Source organism: Ambystoma mexicanum, chromosome 2q (genome assembly GCF_040938575.1).
Source record: "Ambystoma mexicanum isolate Mex_15411 chromosome 2q, UKY_AmexF1_1, whole genome shotgun sequence".
Lineage (NCBI taxonomy): Eukaryota > Metazoa > Chordata > Amphibia > Caudata > Ambystomatidae > Ambystoma > Ambystoma mexicanum.
Genome location: NC_090924.1, coordinates 306,135,986 through 306,153,853, shown reverse-complemented (window position 1 = coordinate 306,153,853; position 17,868 = coordinate 306,135,986). Strand labels below are relative to the sequence as shown.

General features: G+C 40.7%; 1 protein-coding gene across 4 annotated transcripts in view; it reads right to left on the bottom strand.

Moving 5' to 3' along the window:
- Positions 1-17,868, bottom strand: part of LOC138569359 (uncharacterized) — a 1,262,132-nt gene that overhangs the window by 1,193,519 nt on the left and 50,745 nt on the right. For all 4 annotated transcript variants that reach the window (XM_069647272.1, XM_069647275.1, XM_069647274.1 and 1 more), the window contains 4 exons: positions 12,354-12,446; positions 5,530-5,564; positions 5,188-5,209; positions 5,055-5,082 (listed from right to left, as the gene is read on the bottom strand). In XM_069647272.1, the coding sequence (XP_069503373.1) occupies positions 5,055-5,082; positions 5,188-5,209; positions 5,530-5,564; positions 12,354-12,399 (131 nt within the window). In that variant the 5' untranslated portion in view covers positions 12,400-12,446. The remainder of the gene's footprint in view (positions 1-5,054; positions 5,083-5,187; positions 5,210-5,529; positions 5,565-12,353; positions 12,447-17,868) is intronic.

Sequence of the window (17,868 nt, the reverse complement as noted above, 5' to 3'; positions counted from 1 at the left end):
GCAGTGGCATGACACATTTTTATGCATGCCGAAAAGGGGCTACCACTTGACAGTCGGAAATGTATGAAGATAAACCACTGGGCATGGCACTATACTGCAGCAAGGGCTGGTACATTAGATCCTGTTCCTGAAGTGTCTCCTTATGGTACTCGAATCAACAGCAAAAAGTCTATATGTTTGGAACTCGTTATGCCTTATGTAAAATGCCGGAGATTCACTCAGCTCTGATGGCCTTATGGGTGTCAATATGGGCTAATCCAGAAACTGCATTACCACCAAAGGATTATAGATGACCCATTGAACCGATCCACAGACAAAGAAGTAATTTAAGTAACTTTTGTAAAATGTGATCTAACAAACATGGCCTGTAGTCCGTTTTTTGATGTTTGGCTTGATGCAAATTTTAAGGATAATGTTTCTTTGGGAAAACTCCTACTGAAGGCACAGAGGAATGATATTCTACAACATGCCAGGAATCTTTCATCAATTATCACTCATCTCCCAATTAAAATAATATTGGACTTGGCACAATATTTGACGATATTGACTGGTTGGGAGATGTACTAAAGGCAAGAGTCAGTCTTGTGTTTTATCCAATTTTATATCAGGTGAGACTGCACCCCTGCTGTGATTAAAATAGAAGCAGCGGACTCCTCCACTGTATTTCTCTCAAGTCTCAACAGCCTTTGTGAGGTTATCCGACAAGTTAAGATCCTCCAAGAACCTGAAGGCCAAATAATCAAATGAGCTCACCTGTTCCAAAAGACAGCCTTCATTTACGATCTTCAATTTAATTTTCTTGCTGGATTTTTGGTCGCATGCAAGTGCCACACACGCTGCACACATATCCGGTGCACTCACGCACCTTATGACTCTCTCTCTCTCTCTCTCTCTCTCTCTCTCTGTCTCTCTCTATTGACCTGAACTACGGTTCCCGAGGGCGTTCAACCTACCAGCGCCTTGAGATCATACCAATGATACATAAGGCGCTATACAAATGCAAAGTAACATAACATAAGATAACATATCATCACTTTAGTCTTTTCAAAGATAAGCACCATAGAAAGTTGCTTACTTTTCTCAACAAAGGACCAGAGGTTATGTCTCGGGCCTATAGTTGTAATTGATAACAATACCGCGTCCCTTCCTAGTCTTGGTTGGTCGAGGCTACAGACTAACTGTTCCTCGATGATTACATTAATGTATATGCAAAATAAGAGAGGGACCAGCACACACTCCTGGTGAACCCCCCTCTCTACCACAAAGGATTCTGCTGTCTCCCCAACCATTCCCCACCTTACTGATGCCCTGTTACCAGAGTATAAGGACTGAATATTGGCCAAAAGGTTCCCCCGGGACGCCCTTATTTCATAAAACTGACCATAGTTTGCTACGTGAGATGCAGTCAAATGCAGTGCCTGTCCACAAATATTGTGTATATTCTGCAGTGATGTAAGGAAACATACTTAGCCAGGATTGCACTTAACCTGGGGCACTGATCCACAGTGCTGATCCCAGCCTGAAAACCAGCTTGTAGATGGTAAATGTGGCCTCCCTCAGATGCCCAGTTTTGGAGGTGGGTCAGCAGCACTTTAGCATACACCTTACCTATAGCATCCAGAAGGGACATGGACCTATAATTCCCTGGGTGCTTCTGAGCTCCCTTCTTAAATTTAGATAAGATTGTTGCCTCCTGCCAGGATTGTGGTGCATTTCCATACCTAGCAATGTAGTCATGCACACGGGTCAACAAAAGAAGAAGTGTTGAAGGAGCAAAGATCACAGTGATGGAAGGTGGAAGCAGAGGAAGACTGGGAGGGAGGTAGAGACTGATGGATGATGGAAAAGTAGAGTAGATGGTCGTCTGAGGAATACGCAGGGAGAGCAGATGCAGAGGTAACAGAGAGAGTGGAGGAAAGTATTGGATCTAGAGAAGATCCATCCTGATACATTAGATTGGGGAAGCAATAGGACAAAGAAGATAGGAATCGAGAATAGAATTGAAAGGGAGAGCAGCGAGAGAAGAAAAATTAAGATTAAAGTCCCTGAGACAAATGAGAGGGCCTTGGAATGGGAGAAAGGCACAGAAAACCCCATCAAGATAATCGTAGAATGAATTTGTAGGGATTGGCGGCCGATAAATAAGAATAAAAGCAACAGAGGCAGGTCGAGTAAAAGAGGAAAACTGGTATTCAAATGAGGGGAACTGAGGCAGGTCAGAGGGTGACGGGGAGAGTACGAAGGAAGAATGGAAGAGAATCCTAACCCCCCTCAATGGCCTGTGGGGTGGGGGCCTGGGTGGTCAAGGCAGTGCGGGAGGAAGCTGTAGCTGCCGGCATAGATGTATTAACTGGTCAGTTTCAGTAACACATAGAAAATGGAGGTTAAGACGAGAGAATGTGCCATTTCCAGAGTTGGCCTTGTTAGAACTTACTTTTGAATCTTACTTAACCTTTACTAAAGTAATATGCATTGTTTTAGATCCACTTCTGAATTGTAGGGACAGCTACTTCTGGGTTGGCTTGCTCACCATCAGGATCCCAGAATTACACAAGTTCAAAGAAGGTCACCGGTAGTAGAGGTGGGTATCTTAAGCACAGTCCAAACTTCCAGATCAGGTCAAAAGAGATCCATGGAAAAACTAGTTTTTGCTCTCGTTTTTTACAGGGAAGAGAAAGGGGAGGACCTGCTTCTCTGTGTGAATTGAATGCACTATCACCCACTCTTGGGGCTTCAGCCTCTTTTAGCGCTTGGTCCTGGATAGAGGTGGAGAGATCATTTCCCTACTCCAGAAAAGTCCAGTTGCGCATTATCTGACTCTACAGCATGGTAGTGTTGGAATTACTGTTCTGAGTTTCTTTTGTAGGATGTAGGAGCAGCATACTACATTTAGTAATACCTATTTACCTCTATGAAGTTGCCCTCAAGTGAATATTCCCTTCTCCCCCAGACACCTTAGAATGTACCTTCTTAATATTCTGCATGGACCTACTTTGACTAGATTGACATGTATGCAAGCACTATCCTTCCATTAGCCTTTAAAAACTCCATGTGAACCCTCTATTTGATTGTTCTCCTTCCTCTTTGTCCCTCAGCTTCATCCTTTCCCTTTTTCACCCCCACATACTATTATTTGAATAGCCCAGCCAGGGGTAAAAGATGCCAACTTCCAGACAGATTATTGCACTTTGAGTCCACTCAAGTGGTGATTAAATGCAGAATTTCTAAAATAGCATAACCTATCATTTATTGATTTATAATGCTCGAAGGAAAATTAGTCTAATGGGCCACGTTTATATTCTAGGTTTGCCATTGGCTGACATTCACAGTTCACGTGAATGCTTCAATTCCCAGGAATCATGTGGTCAGTCACTTGAGTAATGCTGTCAATCCATATTAAATTAGGACATCATTCAAGTGAAATCACTGGTGAGTGTGAGAAAGAGATGGTTGTGTATTAAAGTACTTTTTCTATAGCTCAAGTTATGTTATATAAATGTACCACTCTTTAGAAAATGTGTAATTCTAAGCCTTCTTGCAAGTATATTTGTGTACGCTCAATTCGTCAAAGAAGGGTTCTGTCATTAAACAATTTTCATAGGGAGGAAACACAACCTCCTGCATTCCTTCAGGCATGATCTGTGCTTGTCTGTAACACAAAAAGATCTGCCCGAATTGGCAAATCCAGCAAGTTTTTATATGCAGAGTGGTCTTTGAATTGATTGCAACGAATACAACTGTTTGAGACAAAGACTTTATAGTGTGATTGGTGATGTCATATGTAATGTTGTTAGAGATTATATTTGTAATTTCATACGTATTTTCGGTCTTAATATGTGATATTTGATGTCATGCATGAATTTTGATAAAATACCATGCTCTGGTGTGGATAACCATCAAATGTTGCAGTTTGTTTGTGTTTGAATCTTAATCTTATCATCACAGGTTTCAATGGATTTTACAGTTTCTATACTTCTTTCACAAAAGTTATGTTCAGTAGTATTAAAATGTATGTTCTTAAGCAAAACTCTCCTAACACAACGTGTTCATGCCCATTCACCTAGAGATGTGTACAAAGGGGTACAACTTGACTATAAAACAAAAGAAAAAATCCATAATGGAAATGATGGAAACTGTAAAAATGGGTGACTATGTGAAGGTAAGTCAGAGTTTCCAAAGGAGAGAAATAATGTGGATAAGTCTCATATACAAAAGAGGTCCTTCAAATAGTGGAGACTATTTAAAGAGAGCGGGTGCTCAAAGGAGGCAATTGGCCAGCCAAAGAAAATGAGATCATCCACATATAATATAAACCATGAGACTATAACAGAGGTGTCCAAAGTGGAATACCTAGTGAAGGGAATTTCCAAACAAATCTTCCTGCAAAGAGAGCAGAGGAACTCAATGAAGTAAGAGACATGCAATCACCCATTGAATAGGCTTCTAATAGATTAGAAGGACTGCCAAAAAGAAGATGAATTTGTGCACATTTGGAAGCACAGATTGTCAAGGAAGTAGTTATTGCATCCATAATGTTTATGCTGATACAGAAGGTATAGTCAAATGAACACAGGGAGTGGTGAATAGAAAGCTATCTGCCAGAGAATCAAAAGAACTTCCTGTAAAGAGAAGAAATATAGTTCACAGAGCGTTAGGATTGTGCAAAGAATGCAAGAATTGTGAAAATATAGCAGAACACATTAAATGATGATATATTTACACGTTGATGGTTCAAGATTTCCCAAACATCTATATTAATTCATTCATGTCTTATTTCCACATCTCCCTTGTGATATTCATAAATTATGACTATCTCTCTTGATCCAAGCCCAGCATTCATGAAATTCACGTTGAAAGCATTTCATTTAAAGGATTTCAAACAAGGAAAGGTTTTGGCTGATGGCACTCCCTTCTGAAGTCCTAATACGGTACTGATGCCCGTTTGCATCTGCCCAAAAAACTCACTTTCATCATTCCTCTCAACACATGCATCGGCATTGAAACATATATAAAATACTTTTTGAAAACACAAAAAACATTGTTTTCCCAACTACCTGTTCACATCCTGGCAGATATTCGTTTCTAGAGAAAAGATCAAAAAAAGAAATGAAAACACAATTCAGTTTTCCTTGACAAAGAGTTACAAAAAATATGAAGAGGATTATTATTTTTGAAATGCACACTTACCATTTATTGTTGTGCCAGGACACTGCAAGGAAAAGGCAATAAACATGTTAACACAGGAGAAATATGAGTGAGAGCATTTTCACTGTACACATTTCCTCACGCAAAAGGACAAGGCATGAACTTGCAACATGAAAAAACTGCTTGATAGAAAAACCAAAGTCTCCAAAAACATATTTTGGATGCCTTCACTGAGTTGCCTTCAGAACATTACAGATTATTTTGAATTAGATAATGAACCCATTTTTTAGACCCCAGTTTCCTAAGAGGATCCCATCGGGAACACATCACCAGGCATCAACTTACAATACCTACTTATTTGGACAATATCCAGAAGATACTCACCAATGCTTCTGCTGTATACCATGTGAATAAAAGTCCTGTAAGATTAAGACATAAATCGTCAGAACAATCCCTCTTAACATTTCATTTTCAATGTAAAAAAAGTGCATTTTGTTCTACACAGGTGGATTTGTCTTCTCGCTTCTTGCACCCCTGCTGTGGAACAGACTCCCCCTCCGCATTTGTTGTATTTCTGCACATCTATATTTTCATCAAGCTGTGAAGATGTGGCTGCCCTTTACAAATACCCTTACTAATTCTCTTTCTAATCTCCCTATTGATCCTACACCAAGTCCGCTGCTTCTGTATCTAGCGCCAAGAGGCTTTTGGCCCATGCACACGCTATACAAAAAATAAACAAGAACATAAGTAAGGAGCCTGCTAGCTATAGATGTCTGAACCATCAAAATAAAACTTACGTCCAAAGCAGTTTCTAGTTATGTGTTACAGCCTGGGTTATAGGTCCTATCGGCTGCAACAGGTCGTAACTAACAACTGGTTACATGAGGTATCAGCCTCTGAAGAACCCAAGAGCACATTGATTGTAAGGGCCATTAGCACCCGTCACAGTCCACTGCAAAATATTAAAATGGCATGACCATTTCAGATATTAGTTTATGCACCTACCTATGCTCACACATTGCAGACGCGCTGTACAGAGCAGAAGCTCAGCAAGAAGCATATTCCTTCTCCATCGCTACAACCTGTACTTTGGGACTCACACATGCACACAGTGGAGGCTTATAGAGTGGCTAGAGCAAGTGTGATTTTGTGCCATTTCCTCTCAATCCGACCTTCTCTGGTTGGAGCCACCCTTCTCTGAGTAAAGTCACGCAGGGCCGAATCCACCCAGTACATTTTTGTGCTATCCCTACTGAGCTTCATACTGGAACACAATCCCTCTCTAAAGCCTACTACGGCAGCAGACAACAGACACTGAAACAATGGAGGATTGGGAGGGGCAGCCATGGTGTCAACTTCTGACAAAAGTCCTGTTAACAATCCAATGAGCTAATGTGTTCATAGTTTCCCAGCCAAATTCCCAAAGGCATTGTCCCATTAAATCAATAGGTCCACATGCCACAACTCTTCCGTCCTTAGCATTGCTACACTCCACCAGAAATGTGGCAACCAAAGGAACTCCTAGTTGCTTAGCTCAGGTTTGATCTATGTATGTCATCTAGGCTCCAAACTCTACTAACGTTGTTGTCTCATGAACCTGCATTCATAAACATCACTGCAGGTCAACTCTTCTTCTTGTTTCTAGGCAACCTAACAGGATGAACAGAACATTTCTTAACAAGGGGGCTCTTTTTCCCACAATACAAATGCAGCCCGAGCCATCTATGGTGCTTCCTCTCCATCTCAGCGGGTCATGGATTGAACTAATCTGCAATGGGTCCTTCAAGCTGGAAGAATTGGAGTGTGTCGTAGAGTCACTTTCATTCACAGTAAGCCGTATCAGAGAAACAGATACGCCAAAGGCTTTGTCAGCTGAAGATTCAGCATCTAACTTATCAACCATCTAGTGAAATCTTTACATGAAGGCCATATAATAATCAAAATCAAAGATAGAAAGTACCAGCACATGCATAGCCTAGAACAAATCAGATGCTGGACTTGCCAATCATCAATCCATATTTGCCTGAACGGAAACAAATTGACAGACCTTGAACATGAACTGGGCTAAGCAACATCAATAAAGTCTTTAAACTGTATGGTTCTCCACCGAACTTGGTACTGGAGGGAGTTTCAGGTCTACCCTAATTCTCCCAAAACAGAAGGGGGTACGTGGCTCTAAAATGCAAGTTCTCAATCTTAACACTTTGGACTGCTGATAAAACCTCCTACAATTGCTTAAACTACAAATCAGAATCTGTTGACATCATAGCCTATCAGATTCTTGCGTCTCTTTCTCAGTCATGAGAAAAGGAAAATCCACCCTCCCCATAGCTACCCTGTGGGCTCGGAATACACCAGACATAAACAAAATGTCCACAACAAAGGAATGTCATTGTGGGACAAAGCCCCAAAAGCAAAAAAACTGGATCATGGATGAAGTCAGACTGAAGCCTTATAGATTGCAATTTAAGAGCCGAGTGACAAGATGTCTCACAGCTACACCGAAGTCAACAAGAGTTATCACAAACCTCTATTCCATTAGCAGATCTTTAAATAAATTGCTGCAGTTTTGTGATAGAAAGTGGTCATCAGCGACGCCAGTCATCTTACAACAACATGAAGAGTAGGAAACACATAGATGTTCCCATTAATGTTAGAAAGATGAAAAACTACAAGACATCCCATAATGGAAACAAAACCAAACTTCTTCCATAACCAAACAGTATTCTGGGCCAAACATGCCAATGAGTACCATCAAAGGCACAATGGTTGAAAGCTCTGTAACTATGCAGCTGGCGCTGCCAATCAGGTGTGTCAAGATGCATCTGATGCATGCATCCTGCAGTCATCAATTATCTGACACCCAACACTCCCACGCCAAAGCCCCAGGTCATCAGGAAATCATCCTGAGGAGAAAGCATGACACTCACAGCCCTTTGCTCCTATAGAATTGGTTTCAGCCCCTTCCAGGTGGCAGCATCAACCAGGAGTCAAATTGAAAAGGCCTCTCTTTTTCCTACACACCTTATCACTACTTTCACATAACATACATTCTCTCACAGTCCTTTCTATTTGCACATCATAACCAGGCCACCAGTACTCACTCCAGAGTCACTGCTTGGTATTTGTTATTCCCTGGGGACCTTTATGTCCTACGTTTATGATGCGTGCCTTGATGTTTTTTGGTGGAATTATTCTGTCTTCTCTCATTAGTATATACCTTTCCACATACAGTTCATCATTGATTTGCGATAGAGAGTCTATTCCTATATACTTAAGTTTGTTTTTACATATTTTGTTTTCTTTAACCCAGTTTATCACTTTTGTTAGCGTTTCATCTTTTTCCATAGTTTCATCTCATTCAGTCTTAGGGATTGTTGACCCATTGTAGATCAGACGTGTTCTAGTTTTGTTTCCTCTTCTGGTTCTTCTTTATCAGTCAACCTCGACAAACACTTTGCTGTATAGTTCTTCAAACCTGGTACACTGTCACCCGCCTTCTGATTCTTCTTGGTACCTTCTCTAAAGCTTTAAATGTTATCATTTCCTTTAGCTGATTATGGCCCATGTGAACTTAAAATGTGGTGCCCCAAATAAAGGATCTAAACTTCTCTACTACCCAGTTTCTAGCCATCATTTCCTTTTCCATCATAGTACAAACATTTTCTGTGCTCTTTAATAGCCTTGAAGCAAAGGCTATTGTATGTTATATCTCTCTTTCTTCTTGGGTTAACACAGCCCCCAGATATACATGACTAGTGTCGGATGTTATTGTTAATCTTCCGCACTTGCAGTTACTTAACGCTGATGCTCTTCCAATTGCTGCTTTTATGTTATGACATTTGTTTTTGCATTCTTCATCTCACTTGAACGCCACACAGATTTTAGTAGTTGACTTACAGCTACTGTGTAGTTGGCAAAGTTTTTAAAGAATTTTGAATAACATTGAGCCATTCCCAGGAAGGATCTTACTTGTTCTTTATTGTTTGGCTGCAGGGATTTTTCAATGGTGTCTATTCGCTCTTTCTTTGGGTCAACAACGTTCACTGAAATCACTTGTCCTAAGTACTCTATCTCCCTTTTTCTTATCTTGAACTTGTCACTCAATGTCATACCAGTGGAGATTAATTTCCTTAAAACCATCTTAAGTATTTCATTATGTTATTGTTACATGTCTCCATACATCAGTATATCGTCCTGGAAAAATAGTACACCCAGATCCTTTTTGAACAACCTATACATTATGTTTTGAAAAACAGAGGATGAAGGTATTAACCCAAATGGCATTCTTGCAAACTGAAACAGCCACTCTGATGAAATAAAGGCAGTTAGTTGTTTTGATTCTTCATGCTGATGGGATGTCTGTCTGGTATTTTAACAATCTTCTATCATTGTTATCAGTATGCTACAAGACCCTGATCGTAGTCCTATTTGGTGTACAAAACCCTTGATGCACCCCAGTTCCTTCTTAAATATAATATCCATCTTCTCCTCATGGCATGCACACTGACTCCTGTGCATTGCGATCCAATGTCACTTCGTTTCATCTGATGTAACCAACTGAGAACAAGCAGTGTCCCTCTTTTTCATGCATATACTTTTCCAGTTGCTGTTGCAATTCCAACTGGCACCATCCAATCAAATCAATATAAACTCCTCCATATGCAACTGGTTTGATGTCTACTTCATGTAGATATTCATGGACAAATTTCTCCATCCATATATTCTCTGGCAGTAGAGTATATTTCGCCCCGGAATTGATCATCATTGTCATGGATGCCTCATTCACTCGTATCATAGCTGTTGGTCCGTCCATATCTTCTTCCTCATTGTTTACCATATGTATACTCTTGAGTTCCTTATAAACATCCTCACTCTTTTCCTCCATATAATTTATTCGATTTGTATCTATGCTACTTCTAGCAAAATGACCCTTCATGTTGCACCTCCTGCATATTATGCTTACGGCAGGACAGTTCGTATTGCTCTCCCTGTGTGATGGACTATCACATCTATAGCAATTTTGTTCTGCACCGAATTTCGCCCTGATACTGATTCCTTTCTTTTTCCTTATTAGCTCTATCCCATGTGTTTGAATCTCTTTTATAGTTTTGTTCATTTCCCCAGCTTATTGCTTGTATCGAGTGTTGGTCTTCCAAAGATCTTTCCTGATCTTTTAGATTCACTTGTTTTATTCTATCTTCCAAGGTCTTTACATATAAGTCAGTGTGGTCTACTTCTTCTTTCTTCTACCACACAGAGTTCCTCTTCTAATGATGGGTCAACTCTTGGCCAGAGTATGTCTCTTACCTTGCTATCACAGCATTCCAAAATAAATTGGTCTCTCAGTCTTTCATCAGTAAGGGCACCAAATGTGATTGAATGTGTCAGCCCTCTTAATGCTGTGATATACTGGTCTATGTTTTCTTCTTTTTGCTGTACATTTTTCTAAAGTAATATCGTTCCAGTATCAACTAGTTCTCTTCTCGGTATGTTTGTTTCATTTCTTTACATATTTCTCAAAATTCATTGACATTTTCTGCTTCATCATCCGAGAGTTCTAGGAAATGTTCACATTTTTACTGCCCTGAAGCACTTGGGCAGTGTAACAGTGGAGACCTGTTAATCCCTGGACTGTAATTTGTTGCGCACACTACTGTTGTGTGGTATTCAAAGGCATTAATCCAACTCTTCTACCTAGGTTCCGTTAGGAACAGCATTGGTGGGGGGCCACTGCATATTACTGTGTCTAGAATAGTCTCAACCTATGTAATGCTCCTACACGGAGTAGAATCAAAAATGCACCGTCTGCTCACATGCTATTCACATTCCATCATTTTGAATCATTGAATTACAACAGAAAATATGCACATGCAAACCTCTATTTTGTGACAGGGGTTGGTATCACTGTGACTCATTTTGTACATGCAGTACATTTTCCTGCCAATTTCTTTTTAAGAACAAACAGGCCAGAGACAGCTTTGTCAAGTGTCAGTGGCTCATTCTGTCCTGATTATTTTGCTTTTGTTTGTTTGTTGTCATTGTTGCTTTCGCATTACAAATCCACAACTTCTCAGTGACCGAAGTGCCAGGGGATTGCTTGTTATGTCTGAGTGCCAATCATGTGGTAATCAACACAGATTCACAGTTTCACACTAATCAGTGAACATAATAGCGGTAATGGCCAGCCTGTGGAATAGTTTTAAAGAAAGCCTTTGAACATAAGGGATTTCACAACTAGGGTTGAGGGAAATTCTCTACCAATTTCTAAAATAAGTAGAAAATATCACTTTTACTTATAAGAATTTTCTTGGGAAAATATTAATTTTGGAAGTGCGTAGATACATTAAACTTAAAGTAAATGATGGAAAAATTGCATATTAAAAAAGTGTATGGTGTGTGTGTGTACATTTGCATTGGGCATGACACAAATTTGATTTTCTATTAAAAATTGAAGACATTATAATTTGACACCAAAAAACAAAAAAGACAGCAAAAAAATGTATTTCTCATCTGTATTTTTGGTTTATAAAAATGCAAAAACAAAAATCTTTTGTTTCAAAATAAATATTATTTTGCCTCTAAAACATAAAGATGAACACATAAACAGCACGTTTTTCTGACACATAACCTTCATAGATAAAGAAGCACACATACATTATTCTATTGCAGTTAAAAGTTGAAACCTTGTAACTGGCTATATCTGATAGAAATAAAAATTAAATTCCATCCAAACAAAGTTTATTTGCTAGAAAAAGAAAAAAATCATTGTTTTTGTGTAAGAAATGGACTCTTAAAAAGTCTCATATTTTTGATGTGTAACTGTGTTAAAAGAAAAAGCAGTGATAAAAACATGCTCAGCCATATTTGTGTTAGAAAAACAACTAGCATTTCTAATTTGAGCATTTGTTAGAAAAAATAAAAAAATAAAAATTATTACATTTTTACGTAAGAAGTAAACCAGAACCATGGATCACAAAGGTAAAAAATGTATGTCAAAATTAGTGTCTGTGATGTTTACTGTTTGTTATAAAACGGCTCTTTTTAGTGAAAATCTGTAGAGCGATATCCTCCTATTAACTGTACATTGCATTACGGAGATTTGGACTATTTGTTCCCAGAGAATATCCTACCTACCTTGGTTAAAATAAGCTATTCCTGGCCCGAAATGAACAACAAATATGGGTTCTGAAGTGCATACTCACCTAAACAAAAGACAAGGGATGCCGCTCTATGCAAAAAGCGGCCCATGGCCGGTATTGGAAGTATGAACTTTCACAGCAGATGCATATGCACACCTAGGAAGAGAGAATATCAATGATGTCACTTATATGTGCAACAAATGTAATACAATACAACTCTGAGGCTCAGCCATCAGTGCAACAATACATCTCCATCATATGAAATCTCACTCACACATGAGTGAGTTTCACTCATTGGAAATCCGTCTCAGTTGGAAATGGCTCTAACTCAGTTCAAATGAGTCCTACACATTTATGTATCTCTTACACCCATAGTGAAACATTCCTGCACTGTGATGATTTTTGCTTATTGGAGGGTATTCTCACCCAGAAACGATTGCCACTCACTGGAATGAAGATGCACTCACATATGTGTCCCCGTCCTACAAGGCTGCATTTCTAAACAGGAAAGAATGTTGCACCTGAAAGGGGTGTTAGATGCAGAAATGGCACAGCTAAACCGCCAACACTGAAGCACAGAGAAAAGAAAGGAAGGTGTGAGGAAAAGGGCTAATAACCCCAATAACCCCAAAACCTCCTCTAAAGGCATTGGGAAGAAATCTGGGGCAGGTTGTGAAGGTGGGAGAGAATCCATTGAGTGAGCCCTGATAAAGAGGCATAATTGGGAGAGGAGGGAACTTGGGGAGAGCAGAGCAAAGTAAGACTCTTTCTTTAAAGGCAGAAGCAGGCGAGTAATGAGAAGGACCTATAGGAAGAGTACTAGGAAGGTTTGCTGTAAACAAGCAATTTGCGCTCAGCACAATTCAGCTATGAAACAATGCTCACTCATTAGAAGAAGCATTGATCACAAGTGCGATTTACTGACCTAGGAAGCAGTCCGACTCAGGAATGTGATATATGAGACTTAATAATATCTAGCGGAGGGAACTGTGAGTAACCAACTGGCTCATTAGCTGGAAAGCAGTCTACAAAAGGAGCATCTCTGTACTAGCAGGGTGCTGTCCCTCACAAGGGTAAGGCCACTCAAAGGGAAGTATAACCTTTCAGGGATGAGTATCACTCACTGGCACATAGCTAGTGACAGAAATGGGTCTTATTCAATGGAAAATTGTTTTTACTCATGCTGCAAGGCTGTCCCTCAAAGAGCTGCGCATAACTCATTGGAAATCAGTTTCTCACATGAATGAATCACGCTCAATGTAAAGCAGCCCCTCAATGAAAGCATCATACAGCAATGATCACTCATTATACAAAACCGTACATAAGTCACACTCACTACAAAACCAGTCTAACCTATAATCTAGTGGCAGCATTTGAAGGACATCTTGTGCAGAAATGAGTTCCACATCTTCCTAAACAGGCAAAGAAATTAATTTCATGTCCTTAAAACTGTCCCCACCGAGGAGAATGAGTCTCAATCCATCACCAGAGATTATGCCCAAAGTGAACTGAATTTCATTCCCTCAACATCAGTTTAGCTCACAAATTATCTGCATGTATTATAACTTTCCCGTCTCAGAAGTGAGCCCCACTCATTGAAAAAGCATCTGGCATTAGCCTCTGTCTCTTTTATATTTGCCAACATTCTTTTACACAAAAGTGGTAGGACATTTCAGGCCTCAAAAATATGAGTTGGCAAAATGATACCATCACAAGCAGTGACATCATGTGACCTTTGACCCAATGGCATGACATTTTGATCACAAAAGATGCTTCTGAACCCAGTAGCCCCTGCACTGTGTTGACTGGTGATTTTTTTATTTGGAGGGGTGGAAACATTTCCTATGACTATGCATGAGCGACCGAGTTTAGCAAGGGAGCCCGAAACAACCAAGCGTGTTTCAGGGGATTCGCCCCCGAGTACATTTTTTAAATAATGGGCTAAAATGGTGTATTTTAGAGAACAATTTTTGTAAAAAAGTAATGTATTTTACAATCAGTTTTGTGGGATAACACATGAAAAAGCAATAAATTCCAAGTTAACAGTGCAAAAGACCATTTTTTCAAGCATTGCCCAATGCATTTTCATGATGCCTTTTCCCACAATATATGCCAGTGTTCTACCAGTGTAAATAACATGTTCATGCTGGCTGGGCCCATACATGGTCTATACAGTATCTTAACATAAGAACATACTCCTGAAAACATGTGCATACTGGCTGTACCAGTGTAGGCCAGTTTGGCCACAAAACACTCATCATGGTGTTTTCTATAATGCCAGTTAAAAAATGCTATGCCACGGTAAGGAAACATGTATGTGCTGCCTGCAAAAATAGACCCTGCCACATGTGTCTATTCTCTGTTTCGTGGTTCCCTGAAATCTTAGCTACTTCAACATTCTTGAGTGATTATTTTCTGGATTGTATTGTGTATACATTTATATTGTACTGTTCCATATTCTATGTACAGAGCTTTGGTTTAAGGCACTTAATAAAATACAAATAAAATACAAATACAAAAATTGAAGACTGATATGGCCCCTGGAACATATCTCAACAATATGTTTCCAAGCTCGAATAGGGTGCTATTTATAAATGTTTGACTGAACCTTTTGTTCGTTGCTCAGTTAACTCACAAATGGTCTCATGACTCTTCAAGATTTTGACCATTTTGCACCACAGAAGTTGAATCTGATAAGCATTTTTTTTTGTTTTGCCCGACATATGCTGAATGGAGAAGAAGATGGCTTTACCCTGTCTTTTTCAAATACCAGACATGTTCTTCAACCGGTGCGTATACCCTATGTAAAATGACAGGCCAAAAGGAGGCAACATTTGCAGTCTTCAGATATTTGAGTAAGGCATAGAGAACCTGGGCAAAAAATGAAGAATTGAACCGGCCGTTGGAGTTCACATTGCCACACTGACTTTAGTCTTTTGATGTATATTGGCACTGATTATGGATGTTTTATAGTACGCAATATATGTATTCCTTTTTCGCTATCCCCATTTTTAACTGTTTGATATGCTCTGTATTATGCTTTTATGGGCATGTGCCTGAAATAAAGTTGACTGATTGAAAGTAAAACTGCTTTTCTCACTGTACAAAACATGTACATGGTGCTTGCCATCAGTGATCCCCTCCTCAGAAAAGAACTGTCATTATGTTGGTGTTGACCACAATTTATATGGATTTACAATGCACTATTACAATGCCAATAGAAAGATTCCATTGCGCTGTACGAAATAACTGTCCATACTGGTGGCATCACAATAGGCCAGTATGACCATGTAAAAGCACTCATCATTTTAGCTTTGTCAGAAATAAATGCCATGCACTGTAGGAAAAACATGTGCATGCTCTATGCACCAGTGCCAACCCACACACAGGAACACTCATGATATCGGCTTTGCCTGTAATACCACCAGAGATGCTATGCCATCGATAAGAACACTTGTTTATGCTGCCTGCACCAATGAATCCCTCAATCATAAGAACACTCATCATGTTAGTTTTGCCCATAGTACCAGTACAAATGCTATACTACTGTCAGAAAAATGCCATGCCACTGGCCAGTAGGGTCAGGTAAGAACATTCGTCATGATGGCTTTGTCCATGATGCCAGTAGAAATGCCATGCCACTATCAGAAAACATATCCATTCAGTCTGCCCCAATATATGCCAATTGGAACACTTACAAGCACTTATCAATGTTGGATTTGGCCATAACGAGAGCGGAAAATGTCATGGCATGGTAATAAATCACATACATGCTGTCTGCACCAATGATCTCCACCCCCACATATGAACACTTATCATGTTGGCTCTGCCCATAATACCAGTAGAAATATATCATGCCACGGTAAGAAAACGCATACAAGCTGTCTGAGACAATGACGCCCGGCCCCACATACGAACACTCATCATGTTGGATGTACCCTGACTACACCCCTACACCCCCTGATTTTTCCACCTTCACCCCATCTCACTGTTTTTCCCACGCTTATGGCCTGTGACTGGACTGCGCTTAGTAACATCTGCTGCTATCTTGATCGTAGATGTTAGTAACATTGCTGCTATCTTGAATTTAGCTGCTGCTATCTTTGCTGCTTTCTTGAACTTAGCCATTTGTGCCATTTGCTGCTGTCTTGAACTTACCCGCTAGTAACATTGTTGCTTTTTTTTTTATTTAGCTGTGCCCAGTGACTACCCTGTGCTACCTCTTCCTGCTTTTTCCCCACATCCTGTCTAACCCCACCCTCCCTCCGCTACTCTCTCCTTTCTTCCCCTCCTCCACAACATCTATGGTACTCTCTGTCCCTCCCAATTTTTCTAACTGTTTCTTCATTGACTATGAGCCCTTCTTACTAAGTCTGGCAGGAAGAGGTTCAAAAAGGATATCTTGGCCTCTAACCCTGGTTCCTCCAGACAGACCCTCACCGACATCCTCTTTATCTCTCCTTTGCTGGACCTTTGGACTCATCATATGGTCTCTCTGCTCTCTCCTTTCTCTTCCTCACCCATTAATGGTGGCACCCGTTGGGAGGCACTCCTGGACCCCTTCCACACCTCTAAGGTCATCATTAATGTCTACCTTAATGGCACCATCATGGCCTAAGGTCATCAGGCCAACCTCCTCCTCTTTGACAGAAGCTTCCCACGCCTCATCAATTTCCTTTCTTCTCATGCGGTCCCTTCTCTCCCTTCTTTGGCTCCCTTGCCTCCCCTCTGCCTCCTCCTTGTCTACCTTGCCCTCTCCTCCTTCCTCTTCTGCCCCCTATTGGGCTCCTCTACACCTCTGCAGGGCGTACCTCAGGAAGTCCTTCGAGAATGGCAACCTTCTCCATATTGTCACTCTCAATTCTCGCTCAGCTGTCAAACACCCTTCTGACATCTGCCGCCTCCTGAATGAACTTGACCTCAATGTCCTCGGTCTCACGGAGAAATGGTTCACGGCCAGCTCTGTCCCGAGCTTTGACACTCTCCTCCCTGATGACTACAAGATCCTCTCCACACCCAGATCCACCCGGTCCGGAGGGGGTGTAGCCCTGATCTTCCCGGAGTGGATTCCTGACTCATTCCAATGCAGGCCTATGCCTCTTTTGAATGCCTTGTCTGTAGACTTTCTCTCTCTCCTGGCCACTCTCTTACCGTGGCTGCTATCTATCGGCCAACTGGTCAGATCTGTTCCTTGTTCTCTGAGTGGGAGGACCTCTCCTCCTCCCTCCTGGCTTTGACCACTCAACTCCTCCTTCTTGGAGACTTCAACATCTATCTGGATGCTTTCTGTCCCTCATGTGAGCTCTTTTGCGACCTCTGTGACTCTCTCTCTTACAATTCTCCCCTCTGGCCCGACTCACTCTGCAGGACACACTCTGTATGCTCTGATCTCTTGAGACCTCCCCCTCTCTATCCCACTGACCATTCCTCTCTCCTGGAGTGATCACTTACTCCTTTCCTCCCATCTCTCCCTCGCTACACCTCAGGCCAAGCCAACTCCAGTACTTCCACCTACCTTCTCGGTCATCCAATGCCATGAAGCCTATGTCAGTTGAGGCTTTCGCTACCACTTTCTCTC